Source organism: Rhinatrema bivittatum, chromosome 4 (genome assembly GCF_901001135.1).
Source record: "Rhinatrema bivittatum chromosome 4, aRhiBiv1.1, whole genome shotgun sequence".
NCBI classification, from domain to species: domain Eukaryota; kingdom Metazoa; phylum Chordata; class Amphibia; order Gymnophiona; family Rhinatrematidae; genus Rhinatrema; species Rhinatrema bivittatum.
In genome coordinates this window covers 86843796-86861315 of record NC_042618.1, presented here as the reverse complement: position 1 = coordinate 86861315, position 17520 = coordinate 86843796, and the positions used below count along the sequence as shown (strand labels likewise).

The 17520-nt window shown below is 47.5% G+C and overlaps 1 protein-coding gene across 1 annotated transcript in view; it reads left to right on the top strand.

Annotated features, from left to right (window-relative positions):
- BBOF1 (basal body orientation factor 1) overlaps nucleotides 1-17520 on the top strand; it is a 375496-nt gene that overhangs the window by 227960 nt on the left and 130016 nt on the right. The window contains exon 6 of the mRNA XM_029597441.1: nucleotides 3493-3563. Within this exon, the coding sequence (XP_029453301.1) occupies nucleotides 3493-3563 (71 nt within the window). The remainder of the gene's footprint in view (nucleotides 1-3492; nucleotides 3564-17520) is intronic.

Here is a 17520-nt window from a genome sequence, read left to right as displayed (position 1 = left end):
GAAGTACACCCATCTGGAGTCTCCGAATCCCTGAGGAGATAAAGACATTACTGTGTTAAAACAGAGGTTTGCTGCCATCCCAAATCTAACTGAAGTACACCCATCTGGAGTCTCCGAATCCCTGAGGAGATAAAGACATTACTGTGTTAAAACAGAGGTTTGCTGCCATCCCAGATCTAACTGAAGTACACCCATCTGGAGTCTCCCAATCCCTGGGGAGATAGAGACATTACTGTGCTAAGACAGAGGTTTGCTGCCATCCCAGATCTAACTGAAGAACACCCATCTGCAATCTCCCAATCCCTGGGGAGATAGAGACATTACTGTGCTAAGACAGAGGTTTGCTGCCATCCCAGATCTAACTGAAGAACACCCATCTGCAATCTCCCAATCCCTGGGGAGATAGAGACATTACTGTGCTAAGACAGAGTTTTGCTGCCATCCCAGATCTAACTGAAGTACACCCATCTGGAGTCTCCCAATCCCTGGGGAGATAGAGACATTACTGTGCTAAGACAGAGGTTTGCTGCCATCCTAGATCTAACTGAAGTACACCCATCTGCAGTCTCCCAATCCCTGGGGAGATAGAGACATTACTGTGCTAAGACAGAGTTTTGCTGCCATCCCAGATCTAACTGAAGTACACCCATCTGCAATTTCCCAATCCCTGGGGAGATAGAGACATTACTGTGCTAAGACAGAGTTTTGCTGCCATCCCAGATCTAACTGAAGTACACCCATCTGGAGTCTCCCAATCCCTGGGGAGATAGAGACATTACTGTGCTAAGACAGAGGTTTGCTGCCATCCTAGATCTAACTGAAGTACACCCATCTGCAGTCTCCCAATCCCTGGGGAGATAGAGACATTACTGTGCTAAGACAGAGGTTTGCTGCCATCCCAGATCTAACTGAAGTACACCCATCTGCAGTCTCCCAATCCCTGGGGAGATAGAGACATTACTGTGCTAAGACAGAGTTTTGCTGCCATCCCAGATCTAACTGAAGAACACCCATCTGCAGTCTCTGAATCCCTGAGGAGATAGAGACATTACTGTGCTAAGACAGAGGTTTGCTGCCATCCCAGATCTAACTGAAGTACACCCATCTGCAGTCTCCCAATCCCTGGGGAGATAGAGACATTACTTTGCTAAGACAGAGGTTTGCTGCCATCCCAGATCTAACTGAAGTACACCCATCTGCAGTCTCCCAATCCCTGGGGAGATAGAGACATTACTGTGCTAAGACAGAGTTTTGCTGCCATCCCAGATCTAACTGAAGAACACCCATCTGCAGTCTCCGAATCCCTGGGGAGATAGAGACATTACTGTGCTAAGACAGAGGTTTGCTGCCATCCCAGATCTAAGTGAAGTACACCCATCTGCAGTCTCCCAATCCCTGGGGAGATAGAGACATTACTGTGCTAAGACAGAGTTTTGCTGCCATCCAGGAGGGGTTTCTGCCCACAAAAGGGGCCCACTGCTCAACCTAAACCAGGAGGGTGGTTGGATTTCCAGCCTTACCAAAGACTCTTGCACAGATAGAGGCTACAAGAATTGTACACTAAGTGAGAGAAAGAAAGGGCCAGAACTGTGGAGCTGGGAAACATATTTATTTGTGCTTCCAAACCAAGTTGTTTACAATAATGTATTAATTGTGGACACTAATCCAGTGGTCCTGCTGTTTTATTTGGGGCACACAGTACACAGAGGAAATTCACCTCACCTAGGGAATTTGGCCTAGGAAGTCAGACACCCTGCACTGGGCCCTGAAAGGACTCCTTTTAACTCAAGTCAAAGAATCTACATCTTGGGAAGCAAGAGAGACAGAAGAGCTAGCAAAGGTCCCTGCCTCAAAGAGTACAAATAACTTTCTGTACCTCTCCATGCTGGACTTGCACACTGGAGTGGGGTCGCCTCGGCATATATGTGTTACCTGTGAATGCTTCATCTATGCACCTGTAACTCTCCTGAACATTCATCCCTAAGTCTGCACATCCCAGCACTTCCTGTGTTCCCTCCAGCTGCTCCTGCTGGACTTGCACACCGGAGTGGGGTCGCCTCGGCATATATGTATTACCTGTGAATGCTTCATCCATGCACCTGTAACTCTCTTGAACATTCATCCCTAAGCCTGCACATCCCAGCACTTCTTGTGTTCCCTCCAGCTGCTCCTGCTGGACTTGCACACCGGAGTGGGGTCGCCTCGGCATATATGTATTACCTGTGAATGCTTCATCCATGCACCTGTAACTCTCTTGAACATTCATCCCTAAGCCTGCACATCCCAGCACTTCCTGTGTTCCCTCCAGCTGCTCCTGCTGGACTTGCACACCGGAGTGGGGTCGCCTCGGCATATATGTATTACCTGTGAATGCTTCATCTATGCACCTGTAACTCTCCTGAACATTCATCCCTAAGTCTGCACATCCCAGCACTTCCTGTGTTCCCTCCAGCTGCTCCTGCTGGACTTGCACACCGGAGTGGGGTCGCCTCGGCATATATGTATTACCTGTGAATGCTTCATCCATGCACCTGTAACTCTCTTGAACATTCATCCCTAAGCCTGCACATCCCAGCACTTCCTGTGTTCCCTCCAGCTGCTCCTGCTGGACTTGCACACCAGAGTGGGGTCGCCTCAGCATATATGTATTACCTGTGAATGCTTCATCTATGCACCTGTAACTCTCCTGAACATTCATCCCTAAGTCTGCACATCCCAGCACTTCCTGTGTTCCCTCCAGCTGCTCCTGCTGGACTTGCACACCGGAGTGGGGTCGCCTCGGCATATATGTATTACCTGTGAATGCTTCATCTATGCACCTGTAACTCTCCTGAACATTCATCCCTAAGTCTGCACATCCCAGCACTTCCTGTGTTCCCTCCAGCTGCTCCTGCTGGACTTGCACACCGGAGTGGGGTCGCCTCGGCATATATGTATTACCTGTGAATGCTTCATCTATGCACCTGTAACTCTCCTGAACATTCATCCCTAAGTCTGCACATCCCAGCACTTCCTGTGTTCCCTCCAGCTGCTCCTGCTGGACTTGCACACCGGAGTGGGGTCGCCTCGGCATATATGTATTACCTGTGAATGCTTCATCTATGCACCTGTAACTCTCCTGAACATTCATCCCTAAGTCTGCACATCCCAGCACTTCCTGTGTTCCCTCCAGCTGCTCCTGCTGGACTTGCACACCAGAGTGGGGTCGCCTCGGCATATATGTATTACCTGTGAATGCTTCATCTATGCACCTGTAACTCTCCTGAACATTCATCCCTAAGTCTGCACATCCCAGCACTTCCTGGGTTCCCTCCAGCTGCTCCTGCTGGCAGTGACAGCTTCTCAACCTACCATACTTGTGTGTATTCAAAAACTTGTGCAGGTTCCCTGCATTTAGTAGAACACTCTGACATTCTCTATCACGTTTTTATAAAATGAAATCTTGTCTTTGGTTTCTAGTGTTATTTTTGCAACCTGTTTTCTTTCTTGCAGCAACGACTGGAAAGAGAGGCTTCAAAGAAGATAGAAATGCTGGCAGAGAGAGCCCATAATGAGGCCATTGTGTAAGAGTCACTTTTTCCTATTTCCCTTAATTTTATTTTAATGCACCTGTCTTTGTGTCCCTTTTATATACTCACCATCTTGCTATGCCTCTCAGGCTGTCTTTGAACTGCAGCCCCCTCACTGTGTCATACTATCTTGGCCTCTTATCAGTCAGACCGGTGTGCATAGCCTTTACATGTAGTGAGTACACGTAGCGTTGCTTGGAGCAGGTTACCTGAAGATGTACAAAGTCTGTGAGTTCCCAAAGACTTTACCGCTATGCAGGGAGTTATAAAATTATAAATCCACCTAGAAGTGTCAATAGTGCAGTTTATAAATTTTATATCAGTAACCTCCCCGAGGAGGGTAAACAGCAATTTCTAGATTTTTATTTATTTATTTAATACTTTTATATACTGAGGTTCAGGTAGCAAGGTTACTAATCCCTTCGGTTTACATTCAACATTGAAAATGACTTAATATTGTCTTACAAAGAACAAGGAAAGAAGAACTGGGATACAACTCATTTTAAATAACAAATAAATAAGATACAATTGACTAGGATTAAAACTTGGTCGCCAAAAACCTGGTGAGCAAGAGATGACAAGTGATAAGTTGCTACTGAATCAAGAATTATTGTGCGGTGGGAAACATAATGATTTGTCCTGAGTGGGATGAGGCGAGTAGAATCAAGCTCAGGCGAAGGCTTGGTTGAACAGCCAGGTCTCGAGTCTTTGTTTGAAGGTGATTGGGCATTGTTCGAGCCTAAGGTCTGACGGGAGCGAGTTCCATTGGTTAGGGCCTGCTGGGGAGAAGGCTCTTTTGCTTAAAGATGTTTTGATTGGGGGGGGGGCTTTTAGAGAACCTCTTTGTGCAGATCTCATAGGACGGGAGGTGGAATGCAGCTGCAATGGGATCCTGAGGTCAAGAGGGCAGGTGTTGTGGATGGACAGCTTTGTGGATGATTGAAAACGTTTTGAAGAGGATTCTAGATTTGATATGGAGCCAGTGGAGATTCTTAATATTGGTGTTATGTGGTCCCTTTCGTTTGATTTAGTTAAAATCCTAGCTGTGGCATTTTGTAGCATTTGGATTTAGATGTCAATTGGCTGTCAGAATTGTCCTCCTGGGGCTGTGGTTTGAGCAGGATTGGGATAGAACATGTGTAGATTGCATTTTCAAGTTTACACGTTATTTTTTCAGGAAAATCTTACCCGCACAAAAAGCAGCTGGAATTGTCTGTGTGTATTTTGTATTCACAGCGGTTTTCACAATGGAAGTACGCACACAAACACACATACAAACTTTGTCCCAATGTGCACAGTCTCACAATTATTCAGTGAGGATAGCTTTCATATACCCCTATGTCACGCTTGTGTCCTGCTCTTAGCTTTTAAACATCTTGCTGTCTCAATCACACCTGCTCTCTATTTTACTTTTTAAATCTTCTTTAACATTTAAAAGTCTGTATCTGCTGTTCTTCTAGACCAGATTTCAACTATTTACCATTGCTTTGTCTTTGTCATTTTGGCATCAAAATAATTTATGGGCATAAAATGATACTTCATGTGTGAATTGGCTTTTGAAAACTGCCCAAGGACTTGTGCGTATGCTTTTAAGAAACCAGAAAGAGGCATTCTGGGGAATGAGGACTCCATTTACATGTATAATTATGATGTTCAAAAGCATGTACATAAATTTGTATCTGTACACCTGCTAACAAGCAGTTGTAATTATGTGCACATAAATTTATACATATGCACCTTGAGCACTGTGTACAATTCTGGTCGCCGCATCTCAAAAAAGATATAATTGTAATGGAGAAGGTACAGAGAAGGGCAACCAAAATGATAAGGGGAATGGAACAGCTCCCCTATGAGGAAAGGCTGAAGAGGTTAGGATTTTTCAGCTTGGAGAAGAGACGGCTGAGAGGAGATATGATAGAGATGTTTAAAATCATGAGAGGTCTAGAACGGGTAAATGTGAATTGGTTATTTACTCTTTCGGATAATAGAAGGACTAGGGGGCATTCCATGAAGTTAGAATGTGGCACATTTAAAACTAATCAGAGAAAATTATTTTTCACTCAACGCATAAGCTCTGGAATTTGTTGCCAGAGGATATGGTTAGTGCAGTTAGTGGAGCTGAGTTTAAAAAGGTTTGGTTAAGTTCTTGGAGGAGAAGTCTATTAACTGCTATTAATCAAGTTGTCTTAGAGAATAGCCACTGCTATTACTGGCATCAGTAGCAAGGCATCTACTTAGTGATTTGATACTTGCCAGGTACTTGTAGCCTGGTTTTGGCCTCTGTTGGAAACAGGATGCTGGGCTTGATGGACCCTTGGTCTGACCCAGTATGGCAATTCCTTTTGTTCTTATGCATTTATACCTGACAAGGAGCAGCAGTAATTATGTGCATTAAATCTGTACATATGCATTTACACTTGCTAATGAAGAGTTGTAATTATATGCATGTAAATCTGTATGTACACATTTAGACCTGCTAATGACGAGCTGTAATTATGTGCATGTATATCTGTAAGCATGCATCTACATCTGCAATTGAGCAGCTGTAATTATGTGCCTGGAAATCTGTAGGTACGCATTTATACCCGCTAACGAAGAGTTGTAATTATGTGCATGTAAATCTGTATGTAGGCATTTATACCTGCTAATGAGAAGCTGTAATTATGTGCTTATAAATCTGTATGTAGGCATTTACTTCTGCTAATGAGCAGCTGTAATTATGTGCAGGTAAATCTGTTTGTACACATTTATTCCTGCTAATGACGAGCTGTAATTAAATGCTCTTAAATCTGTATGGAGGCATTTACCCCTACTAACGAGCAGCTGTAATTATGTGCAAGTAAATCTGTATATAGGCATTTACACCTGCTAATGACAAACTATAATTAAGTGCAGGTAAATCGGTATGGAGGAATTTACACCTGCTAATGCCAAGCTGTAATTGTGCTCATAAATCTAAATGTAGGCTGTTATGTTTTGGAATGGATGTGAACCCTGGGCCGAGATGAGAGATGTTCCCCACCCACAGGGAGGAGCCTCGTGGGCCTCACCATCGGTAGGCTTGGTCTAGTGCACAGATCTAGTGGAGAAAGGTTTTATTATAGAGAAAAGGAGGCAAGCCCGCAGACAGGAGGAGAGACTAACACAGTTCTGAGTAGTGGGGATGTCCCCAAATAGAGCTGCTGAAGGTGTAGATCTGGTAGTGGCTCGCAAAGCGGGGTAGGCCAGGAAGTCCCTCAGGCAGTAGGAATACCTCAGGTTACAGATCCGGTAGTGACCTGCAGTGCAGGGTATGCCGAGGAGTCTATGCAGATGTAGATAACTGAGGCATAGGTAGCTCGAGAGAATCTGTATGTGCAGCGGTAGTCTTAGCTCAAGAAGTTCAGGACAGCTTGCTGTAGAGAAGCGGTAGTGGCTCGTGGCATGGGGTACACCACTGATGATGCCAGCAAGCAGCAAGGTTGTAGGCAGAGTAGTACTTACAATGGAAGTCCCAGAGTAGCTCCAAGGTAATGGGTCGGCAGCGTCACCAACAAGAAGGCCCTCCGAGAAGCGGATAGCCAGGAACGAGTAGCGCCCCCAAGGAGCAGGTACTCAGAGCGCCGTATACCCAAGAAGGAACAGGAGTCCACATATCGAGCGGATTCAGCAACGAGGAAACTCCTTGCTAACTCGTCTTAGCACAGGCCGGTTGGTTTAAGTACGGAAGTGTGCTGACATCATCGGGAGGGGACGCCCCCAAGGTTCCCGCCATGACATGTACTCAGGTGGCCTTTGCACGCATGTACGCGCCTAAGTAATCCCGGATACAAGATGGTGGTTGGCTACAAAAAAGAAGTCTGCCCCTGCCGGGGAAGTGGAAGGTCAGATGAATCCTCTCTCCAAGTTTTCACGGATGTATTGTGACAACGTTTGGGTCCCGGCCACGTGGAGGGACAGTGTCAGGCAGAAGATCAATTGCATAGTCAAAAGGGCTAGTCTCAGCCTTCTCTTTCGAAAAGACATCCGCATAGTCCACATACTGGGCTGGCAAAGATGAGGTGGTGGTGGCTAGCAGAAGGTGAGGCCGAGGTAAATCCCAAAGACAAGAAGAGAAACAGTTGGAACCTCAGGAGGCTACTTGCAGGGTCTCCCAGTTGATATGAGGAGTATGCTTCTGGAGCCAAGGAAGTCCTTGTACCACCGGGTAGATAACCTTTTCAAGTATAAAGAAGGAGATCTCCTCCTCGTGAAGCACCCCAGTGTGGAGTACCACAGGAGCAGTACAAGAGGTAACTCGACCTGGCAGAAGATCTCCCTGGATGGAAGAGAATAGCAGCGGAGGGGTGCTGTTAACCACAGGAAGTTGTAGCTGTCTTACTAGTTCTGTTAGAATAAAGTTCACTCCGGCCCCAGAGTCAATAAAGGCTAAAGTTGCAAAGGACCCACCGGAGTACTGGAGTGTCACGGGAACAGTACATTGGGGAGCAGGATTTACGCAGCCTAGGGTCAGCTCTCCTGTGACACCTAGGCTCGAGAGTTTCCCGGCCGCTCGGGGTATTGAACCAGAAGGTGTCCCTTGCTGGCACAGTAAAGGCAGAGACTGAGAGACCTATGTTGCTGCTTCTCTTCAGGTAATAGATGGCTATGACCGAGTTGCATGGGCTCCTCATTACGAGCAGGCGCAGACTCGGAGGCTACTGAGGAGACCAGGGGTCGAGAGAAGGAGGGTGTCAAAGGAACCAGCCGGTGCCCAGGCTTCAGCTCCCTCATCTGCTGTTGTAGTCGCCGATCAATTCGGTCCGTCAGATCCTCGGGTAGTTCTCGATCGGCTAATTCATCTTTTATCCTGGAAGCCAGACCCTCGAGGAAAAATGCTCCATAAGCTGTCCTCTTGCCAGCCCAACTCCGAGGCTAGGTTACGGAATTCTACTGCATACTCGACCAGAGAACGAGACCCCTGGCAGAGGTGAAGAAGCTCTGAAGCCGCAGTAGAGAATGAGCACAACACCACTATCATAAAGTGCATGATATTATTTTATTCAATCTTACAACTAAAAAGTAAAACTTCAAACGAAGAGTAACTTAATAGCACACCCGGGCAAGACCAACATTACTCAAATATTGATTTTATTTATGAACTTGTAACTGAACTTTACTGGCACCTGTTAGAATGTACGATAATCCACACTTACCTACCTTATTTTATGTGCCTATTTGTAAACCGTTGCGATGGTATATAACTTAGCGACGGTATAGAAAAGATTTTAAGTAAATAAATAAATCCTGGTTCATCAAAAACTTGTTTAAAAGTCTGGATGAAACATGGAAGGTCCCTCAGAATGGAGTCCCCACGCTCCTACAGCGGGGAGGCCCAGGCCAGGGCCTTGCCGTCCAATAACAAAAGGATGAACGTTGTCTTGACCTGATCGATGGGGAACTGAGTGGGCTGAAGAGAGAACCTCATGAAGCAGTGGTTCAAAAACCCACAACACTGTTTTGGATCCCCAGAGTAGTGCGGAGGTGCTGGAAGATGCAGCGGCATAGACAGCTGTGGTGAGGCCGCAGAAGGTGGAAGGGAGGCACCTGGCATGGAGGAAGAATCCAGATGGTTGGCCAAGCGTTCAACCGTGACTGCCAAAACATCCAGACACTGCTGCTGCTACTGAAGACGTTGAGCCAGGCCTGGAATGGCCTGGAGGCCAGACAGGTCCGCTGGGTCCATGGCCTTGGCAAACGTTTAGAACTGTGGACCATTGAACCGGGACGAGAGTTGGTGCTACAACCGAGGGATGGCCCCCAATGGTCCTCGTTGCCAGAAGGCGGTGCAGGTGAGGACGACCTGACTGGAGCTTCACCTATACCAGACCTTGCTCCCCTCAGGTTGAGCCCTTGGGTACCAGGGCCGGCAGGATTTATGTGTGGGTCTCCCCAATGAAGACGAGTCCAGTAGCAGGCAGAGGCGGAGCCAGGAATCTGGGTCGAGGCAGGCAGTGAAGGTGCAAAATGAAGAGCCAAGCGAAGATCAGGGGCAGGCAGCAGACGAGCGGAGACGAGGTACCAGGCCAAGGGTCAAGATGGGCAGCAGATGAGTAGAGACGAGGAAACAAGCCGAAGTCAGAAGAACCAGGAGATCACGCTGAGGAAGAGGAAACAGGAACCAGAGACGAGGAATGGCACGGAGTCAGGAACAACAGGAATAATCAGGAACACAGGAACTACTAGAACAGGAATCGCAGGATCAGCAATTAGCAGTCTGAAGAGAAGAACCTGTTGCCAAGGCAAAGAACTGAGGACTGAGCCAGGTTTAAATACCACTCAGTGCTGATCTCATCTCCAAGGGCCGGGCTTTGGTTTCCCGCCGCGGCCCCTTTAAGAGTCGGGCCGAGTTGTGCGCGTGTGCCTAGGGGAGCACACAAGGAAGGAAGGTCGATGGCGTCTGGTGCCACATGGAGGCCATGCCGGCGGCCGAGTCAGGAACGGGGTGCACTGTGCTGGAGAGCGGGAGGCCTGCCGAGCGTCAAGGCAGGTAGGGGAGACTGGCCACAGGTTGCCGTGGCCGGGATTCCCAACACTCACTATGTGTATGTAAATCTGTATGTATGCATTTATCCCTGCAAATAGCAACTGTAATTATGTGCATGTAAATCTGAACATAGGTATTTACACCTGCTAACAAGAAGCTGTCAGTATGTTCACATAATTGTGTTTTTTTGCATTTACACCTGCAAATGAGTATCTGTAATTATGCACACATAAATCTGTACATACGCTTTTACACCTGCTAATGATCAGCTGTAATTATGTGTATATAAATCTGTGCATACACGTTTACTCCTGCTAATGAGCAGCTGAATTTATGTGTACATAATTCTTTGCATACGCGTTTATACCACTAATGAGCAGCTGTAATTATCTGATCGATTTTAAAAAGCCTTACGTGGCAAAACCGGGAGATACGCGTGTTTCTCAGACCAATGCATGCCCTGCCGATTTTAAAACCCACATGGGTACGCGTGTATCTTCTGGTACACAGATAAAAGTTTTTTACTCAAAGGGGCAGGCTGAGTGTTATAATTAGTGAGGTTTGGGTGGAACCTTGGACACTGTGGCAGCTGACCATGCCCACGGGGGGAAGTCCCGTGAGGGGCCACAGGTCAGGCTCAGCTCCGGACACACAAAGAGAGATTATATCTTTATTTAGAGAGTTTGAGAAGCCACCAGAGGTGGCAGTAGTGAGTAGAAGATGTGGCCCGGCTGGGCTAGTATTCCCCAGGGCGCTGGAACAGCGGTTCCTCCGGTAGCAGTGCTGTAAGAAAGTGAGTACAATAGAACATTCACAGAGTCCCAAATATGGAGAAGCCCCAAGATAGGGAGAGCTGGCCCTCGAGGAGCGAGTACCAGATCCCTGGGAGCAGAGAGACTCGTTGGCAAAGTACTCACACAGCGGTTCCACGTAGGAGATGGCACTGGTGCTGGAACGGAGGCAGGCCCTCAAGGAGCGAGTACCTGGTTCCAGGGAGACAGCTCTGAGGAGTGGATGATAGTAGTACTCACTGATGGTGTCTGTAGCAAATTCTTCCAAGTAGAAGAGGAGATAGTTGCAGGCAGCGGGTCAGGGAACATGGGCCCTCAAGGAGCGAGTACCTGGTTCCAGGGAGACAGCTCTGAGGAGTGGATGATAGTAGTACTCACTGATGGTGTCTGTAGCAAATTCTTCCAAGTAGAAGAGGAGATAGTTGCAGGCAGCGGGTCAGGCAACATGGGCCCTCAAGGAGCGAGTACCTGGTTCCAGGGAGACAGCTCTGAGGAGTGGATGATAGTAGTACTCACTGATGGTGTCTGTAGCAAATTCTTCCAAGTAGAAGAGGAGATAGTTGCAGGCAGCGGGTCAGGCAACATGGGCCCTCAAGGAGCGAGTACCTGGTTCCAGGGAGACAGCTCTGAGGAGTGGATGATAGTAGTACTCACTGATGGTGTCTGTAGCAAATTCTTCCAAGTAGAAGAGGAGATAGTTGCAGGCAGCGGGTCAGGCAACATGGGCCCTCAAGGAGCGAGTACCTGGTTCCAGGGAGACAGCTCTGAGGAGTGGATGATAGTAGTACTCACTGATGGTGTCTGTAGCAAATTCTTCCAAGTAGAAGAGGAGATAGTTGCAGGCAGCGGGTCAGGCAACATGGGCCCTCAAGGAGCGAGTACCTGGTTCCAGGGAGACAGCTCTGAGGAGTGGATGATAGTAGTACTCACTGATGGTGTCTGTAGCAAATTCTTCCAAGTAGAAGAGGAGATAGTTGCAGGTAGCGGGTCAGGGAACATGGGCCCTCGAGGAGCGAGTACCTGGTTCCAGGGAGACAGCTCTGAGGAGTGGATGATAGTAGTACTCACTGATGGTGTCTGTAGCAAATTCTTCCAAGTAGAAGAGGAGATAGATGCAGGCAGCGGGTCAGGGAACATGGGCCCTCGAGGAGCGAGGGCCCAGTTACCTGATAGCGACCTGAAAGAAGCAGAGAGGCCCCCGAGGAGCGGGTACCTCGTTAGCAGAAAGAGCCCATGGAAGTTGGAAAGGCAGAGTAGCTGGGTACCTGTAGAACATGAGGGAGGCAGCGCCCAAGCTGGTCTGGGGACACAGGAGAGGACGGCAGGTGGACGCTGCGGCAGCCAGGCATCCGTGAAGAGCAGGAGGAGCCGCAAAAAAGGAAAGGTAGGCGGAGTGAAGCTGTCGGGAAGTGACGGTCGCAACACTGAGGGTGTGGTCTGGGTGGGGCATTGGGCAGGACATGGGTGAACAAGAACTGCACCATGAAGTCTGCGTGTAAGTGTTTGCATGGACAAGCGTACACTGGGATCCACTGTCACATCACTTTACTTCTTCTATGGATGTCGTGTAAGTCCCTTAACAAAAGAACTAGGCTAGTCAGCAGGGATTTAAGGCTCGGGGCTAATGGGGTAAAAGAAGGACAGTTTAGCAAGGGAGTTTAGGAAGTTCTCTCCTTCACTGGGCCAAAGTGGGAACAAACTGTGCTCCTGCGCGCGGGCCTCAAATTTTACCTCTGTGTGCATAAATCTGTATGTGTGCATTTATTCCTGCTAACAAGCAGCTGCAATTGTGTGCACTTAAATCTGTACGGATGCATTTACACCTGCTAACTAGCACTATGTGCCCATAAATCTGTATGTGCGCATTTACACCTCCTAATGAGCAGCTCTAAATATGTGCATATAAATCTGAATATACATATATACACCTGCTAATGAGCAGCATAATTATGCACACATAAATCTGTGTAAACATTTACACCTGCTAATGAGCAGCTGAAATTATTTGCACATAAATCTATATGTACGCATTTACACTGCTAACGAGCAGTTGTCACTATGTTCACATAATTCTGTATTTACATATTTACATCTCCTAAAGAGCAGAAGAAATTCTGTGCTCATAAACCTGTATACATTAATTTACACCTGTGAATGGAGCAGCTGTAATTATGTGCTTTTAAATCTGTATGTACGCATTTACACCTGTTAACAAGAAGATGTAATTATGTGCACCTTAACCTATATGCACAGATTTATACCTGCTAACAAGAGGATGTAATTGTGTGCACGTAAATCTATATATATATATTTATTTATTTATTTAAAGAGTCTTCTATACCGATGTTAGTCGAAACATCACCTCGGTTTACATGGAACAAAAGCAACGGAAATTACAAGTAACAGGGGAAGGGTAGGGGGTACAAAAAACCAATAGGAGAGCAGAGAAGCATAGGAACAAACAACAAGTGAACTATAATGTCATAAGAACAAGGTCATAGTCAAATTCAGGTCATGATCCATCACAATTCAATATTCATCAAGGGTGTTGGGGAAAGGCTTGTTTGAATAGCCAGGTTTTGAGCTGGGCTCTGAATTTGGTGATGCAAGGTTCAAATCTGAGGTGGGTTGGGAGTGAGTTCCAGTGCATAGGTCCAGCAATGGAGAGCGCCTGATCCCTTGTAGCTGTGAGGTGTGCATTTATACCTGCTAATGAAGCTCTCACTATGTGCACATAAATCTGTATGCATGCATCTACACCAGCTAATGAGCAGCTGTAATTATCTGCACATAAATCTGTATACATATATTTACACCTGCTAATGAGCAGCTGCAAATATGTGCACGTAAATCTGTATGTATGCATTTACACCTGCTAATGAGCAGCTGTAATTATGTGCACATAAATCTGTACACCCATTTACACCTGCTAACGTACAGCTGTAATATGCACATAAATCTGTATGCACGCATGTACACCACCTAATGAGCAGCTGTAATTATGTGCAAGTAAATCTATATGCACGCATGTACACCTGCTATCAAGCAGCTGTAGTTATGTGCATGTAAGTCTGTACTTACGTATTTATACTTGCTATCAAGCAGCTGTAATTATGTGGATGATAATACCACAGATCAGTCCAGACCAGTGGGTTGTGCATTCCTACCAGTAGATGGAGTCAGAGAACATAGAACTTTGAGCAGTGCTACTTAACGAGTGGGCCACCTGCCGCCCCTCAGTATTGACCTGAACCCAAGCCTAAACAACCAAACTTTACTTAAAAGGCGAAGGGGGTTGGAACCCAAAAACTTAACCGCCAAGCTCTCGCCCAGAACAAATAAAACAAAAAAACACTAGACCACCTCGGAAATTGCCCCTTCTGGAGCATTTGCTAAAAGACCAAATTGTTTCTTCAGGAAATATCACCTCTCAAGGTAGTCTTTCGGAATCTGAAAAGGGGGATGGGTCTCTGGACTGATCTGTGGTATTACAGGACCAAAAATTAGCAGGTAAGAACCAAGTTTCCTTTCCTGAACATACCCAGATCAGTCCAGACCAGTGGGATGTACCCAAGCTACTCTACACTGGGCGGGAACCCGAAAGACCTGCTCGCAGTACACCCTCCCCAAAGGACGATTCATCTTGTGCCCTCACATCCAAACAATAATGCTTGGTGAAAGTGTGCAGGGAGGATCAAACCGCCGCTCTGCAGATCTCCTGAGGTGACAAAAGCTGACACTCTGCCCAGGAGATAGCCTGGGCTCTAGTGGAATGAGCTCTCAGACCCACGGGCACCTGACGTCCGCGGGCAACATAAACCGCAGTGATAGCCTTCTTAATCCAGTGCAAAATCGTCACCTTCGAAGCCTTGACACCCTTCTTAGGACCCCCAAACAAGACAAACAGATGATCCGAACGCCGGAAGTCATTAGTAACCTCCAAAAGAACGCATCGCACATCCAAAAGATGAAGTTCCCTCTCCTGAGTAGAATCCCTGGACCAGTTCAGAAATCCTGGCAGATCCACCGCCTGATTCACATGAAAAGCAGAGACCACCTTGGGCACAAAGGAAGGAACCTGGCGCAGCAAAACTCTATCATCGTAAATCCTAAGAAAAGGATCTTGACACGACAAAGCCTGTAACTCTGAAATGCGTCGAGCAGAACAAATGGCTATGAGGAGAACGGTCTTCAAGGTCAAATCCTTAATGAGAGCCCTCCGTAAAGGCTCAAAGGGGGCTCCGCAAAACACCCGAAGCACCAGATTCAAACTCCAGTCCGGACATAATGGACGTACAGGAGGACGTAAATTCTTTACTCCTTTGAGGAAATGTGAAATGTCTGGATGCACTGCCAATGACCGACCGTGAACTCTGCCCCTTAAGGCACCTAAGGCAGCCACCTGAACTCTAAGAGTTCAGGTGGCTGCCTTAGGCAACTTTATCAAGATGTTGCCTTTTCTGTTAGAATTTATGATTTATCAGTTGCTGCTGTTGTAGTTATTGCAGTTGTTGTAGTTGTTTGATTTATTTAACTAGTTTACAACCCTGTATTTCTTGCCTTGTCTCAGTTTGCTTTATCCCCTCCCATTCCCTGTTATAATGTATTTTCATCGCTTTTGTTAATATGTAAACCGGCATGATGTGCCTTTCTAATGCCGGTATATAAAAGTTATTAAATAAATAAATAAAGCTAAACCTTTGGCCAACCCCTGTTGCCTGAAGTCCAACTCCTGGGGAATCTCCATTGATAAAGGATCCAAGGAGCGCTGGTGGCACCATGCCTCAAATAACTTCCAGACCCTAACATAGGCCATAGAAGTAGAAGGCCGACGTGCCTGAAGAAGAGTGGAAATGACCTGCTAGGAACATCCCCTCAATCGCCGCCTCTCAAAAGCCAGGCCGCGAGAGAGAAGTGATCCTCCCAATCCGAAAATATGGGCCTCTGATGGAATAGATGCGGAAGATGCGCCAGCTGTAGAGGACCTTCTAAGGCTAATCGCACCATGTCCGTGAACCACGGGTGATACGGAGACTCCGGAGCCACCAACACTACACTGTCTGGATGCCGCTCTATGCGTCGTAGAAGCCAACCAAAGAGAGGCCAGGGAGGAAAAGAATAGAGAAGAATGCCCGTGGGCCATGGACTTACCAGAGCGTCCAGTCCTACCGAGCCTATTTCTCGATGATGGCTGAAGAAGCATTCTGTCTTCACATTGGCTTGAGTTGCCATCAGATCCAACTGAAGCACACCCCACCTGGCACAAATGAGGTTCCATGCTTCGGGAGCTAACTCCCACTCTCCCGGATCGAGCTGTTGCATGGTGAGGAAGTCCGCCTGTACATTTACCACGCCTGCGATATGAGACACGGTGATTCCTTTGAGATGGCGCTCCGCCCAAGCGAACAATAGCCTCGCCTCCAATGCCACCGCGAGATTCCATGTCCCACCTTGCCGGTTGATGTAAGCTACTGTCGTCTCATTGTCTGAGAATACTTGAACCAATGTGTCCTTGACCAGAGGAAGAAATGCTCGGAGGGCCAGCCTGACAGCCCTCATCTCGAGGCAGTTGATGGACCAGGATTTCTCCGTTGGAGACCAAAGCCCTTGGGCGGATTTGTTGAGGCAGACTGCACCCCATCCGGATAGACTGGCATCCATGGAGATAACCACCCAATTCGGAGGGTCTAAGTCTACTCCCTGTTCCAGGTTGCTGCGTGAAAGCCACCATGATAGACTGACTCTGGATTCTGGAAGGAGAGGTAACGGTATATGGAACTGTTCTGACATCGGACTCCACCTCGATAACAGCGCACGCTGGAACGCAAATGAGTGAATGCCCACGGGACCAAATCCAATGTGGAGGCCATGGATCCCAGAAGCTGTAAGTGATGCAAAACCGTTGGATTCTTCCTCTGAAGCAGGGCTTGGACCCTATCCTGCAACTTTGTTACACGGTCCACTGCCAGAGAAACCTTGCCTTGGAAAGTGTCGAAAAGCGCTCCCAAGTAGACCAACGACTGCGTGGGTTCCAAATGACTTTTCTGGAAATTTATGACCAGCCAAGCAACTGCAAGGTGAGCATCACCCTCTGAACCGACCTTACACAGTCCTCCTGAGACTTCGCTCGGATTAGCCAGTCATCGAGAACAAGGACTCCCTCCTTGCGCAGGAATGCCGCTACGACCACCATGACCTTGGTGAAAGTATGTGGAGCTGTCACCAGGCTGAAAGGAAGAGCTTGAAACTGGTAATGTTGGCCCATCACCTTGAAGTGGAGGAACCGCTGGTGAGCCCGGCGAATCGGGATGTGAAGATATGCCTCGGTGAGGTCTAACAATGTGAGAAACTCTCCTCTGCATACCGCGGCCACAACAGTTCTCAACGTCTCCATGCGAAAACGGGGAACTCACAAACACCTGTTCATCGTCTGCAGATCCAGAATGGGACAAAAGGTGCCCTCTTTCTTGGGAACCATAAAGTAGAGTGGAGATCGAGCAGTCATTGTAGAGTCCCCTGTACTGCCTCGCGCTTGACCCGCGAAGAGACAAGAGACTCCACAAAGGCCTCCCACACCGGGTGCGAAAACTCGAGAGCGTAACCGTCCCGGACCACTTCCAAGACCCATCGGTCTGGGGTAATCTTTTCCCATTCT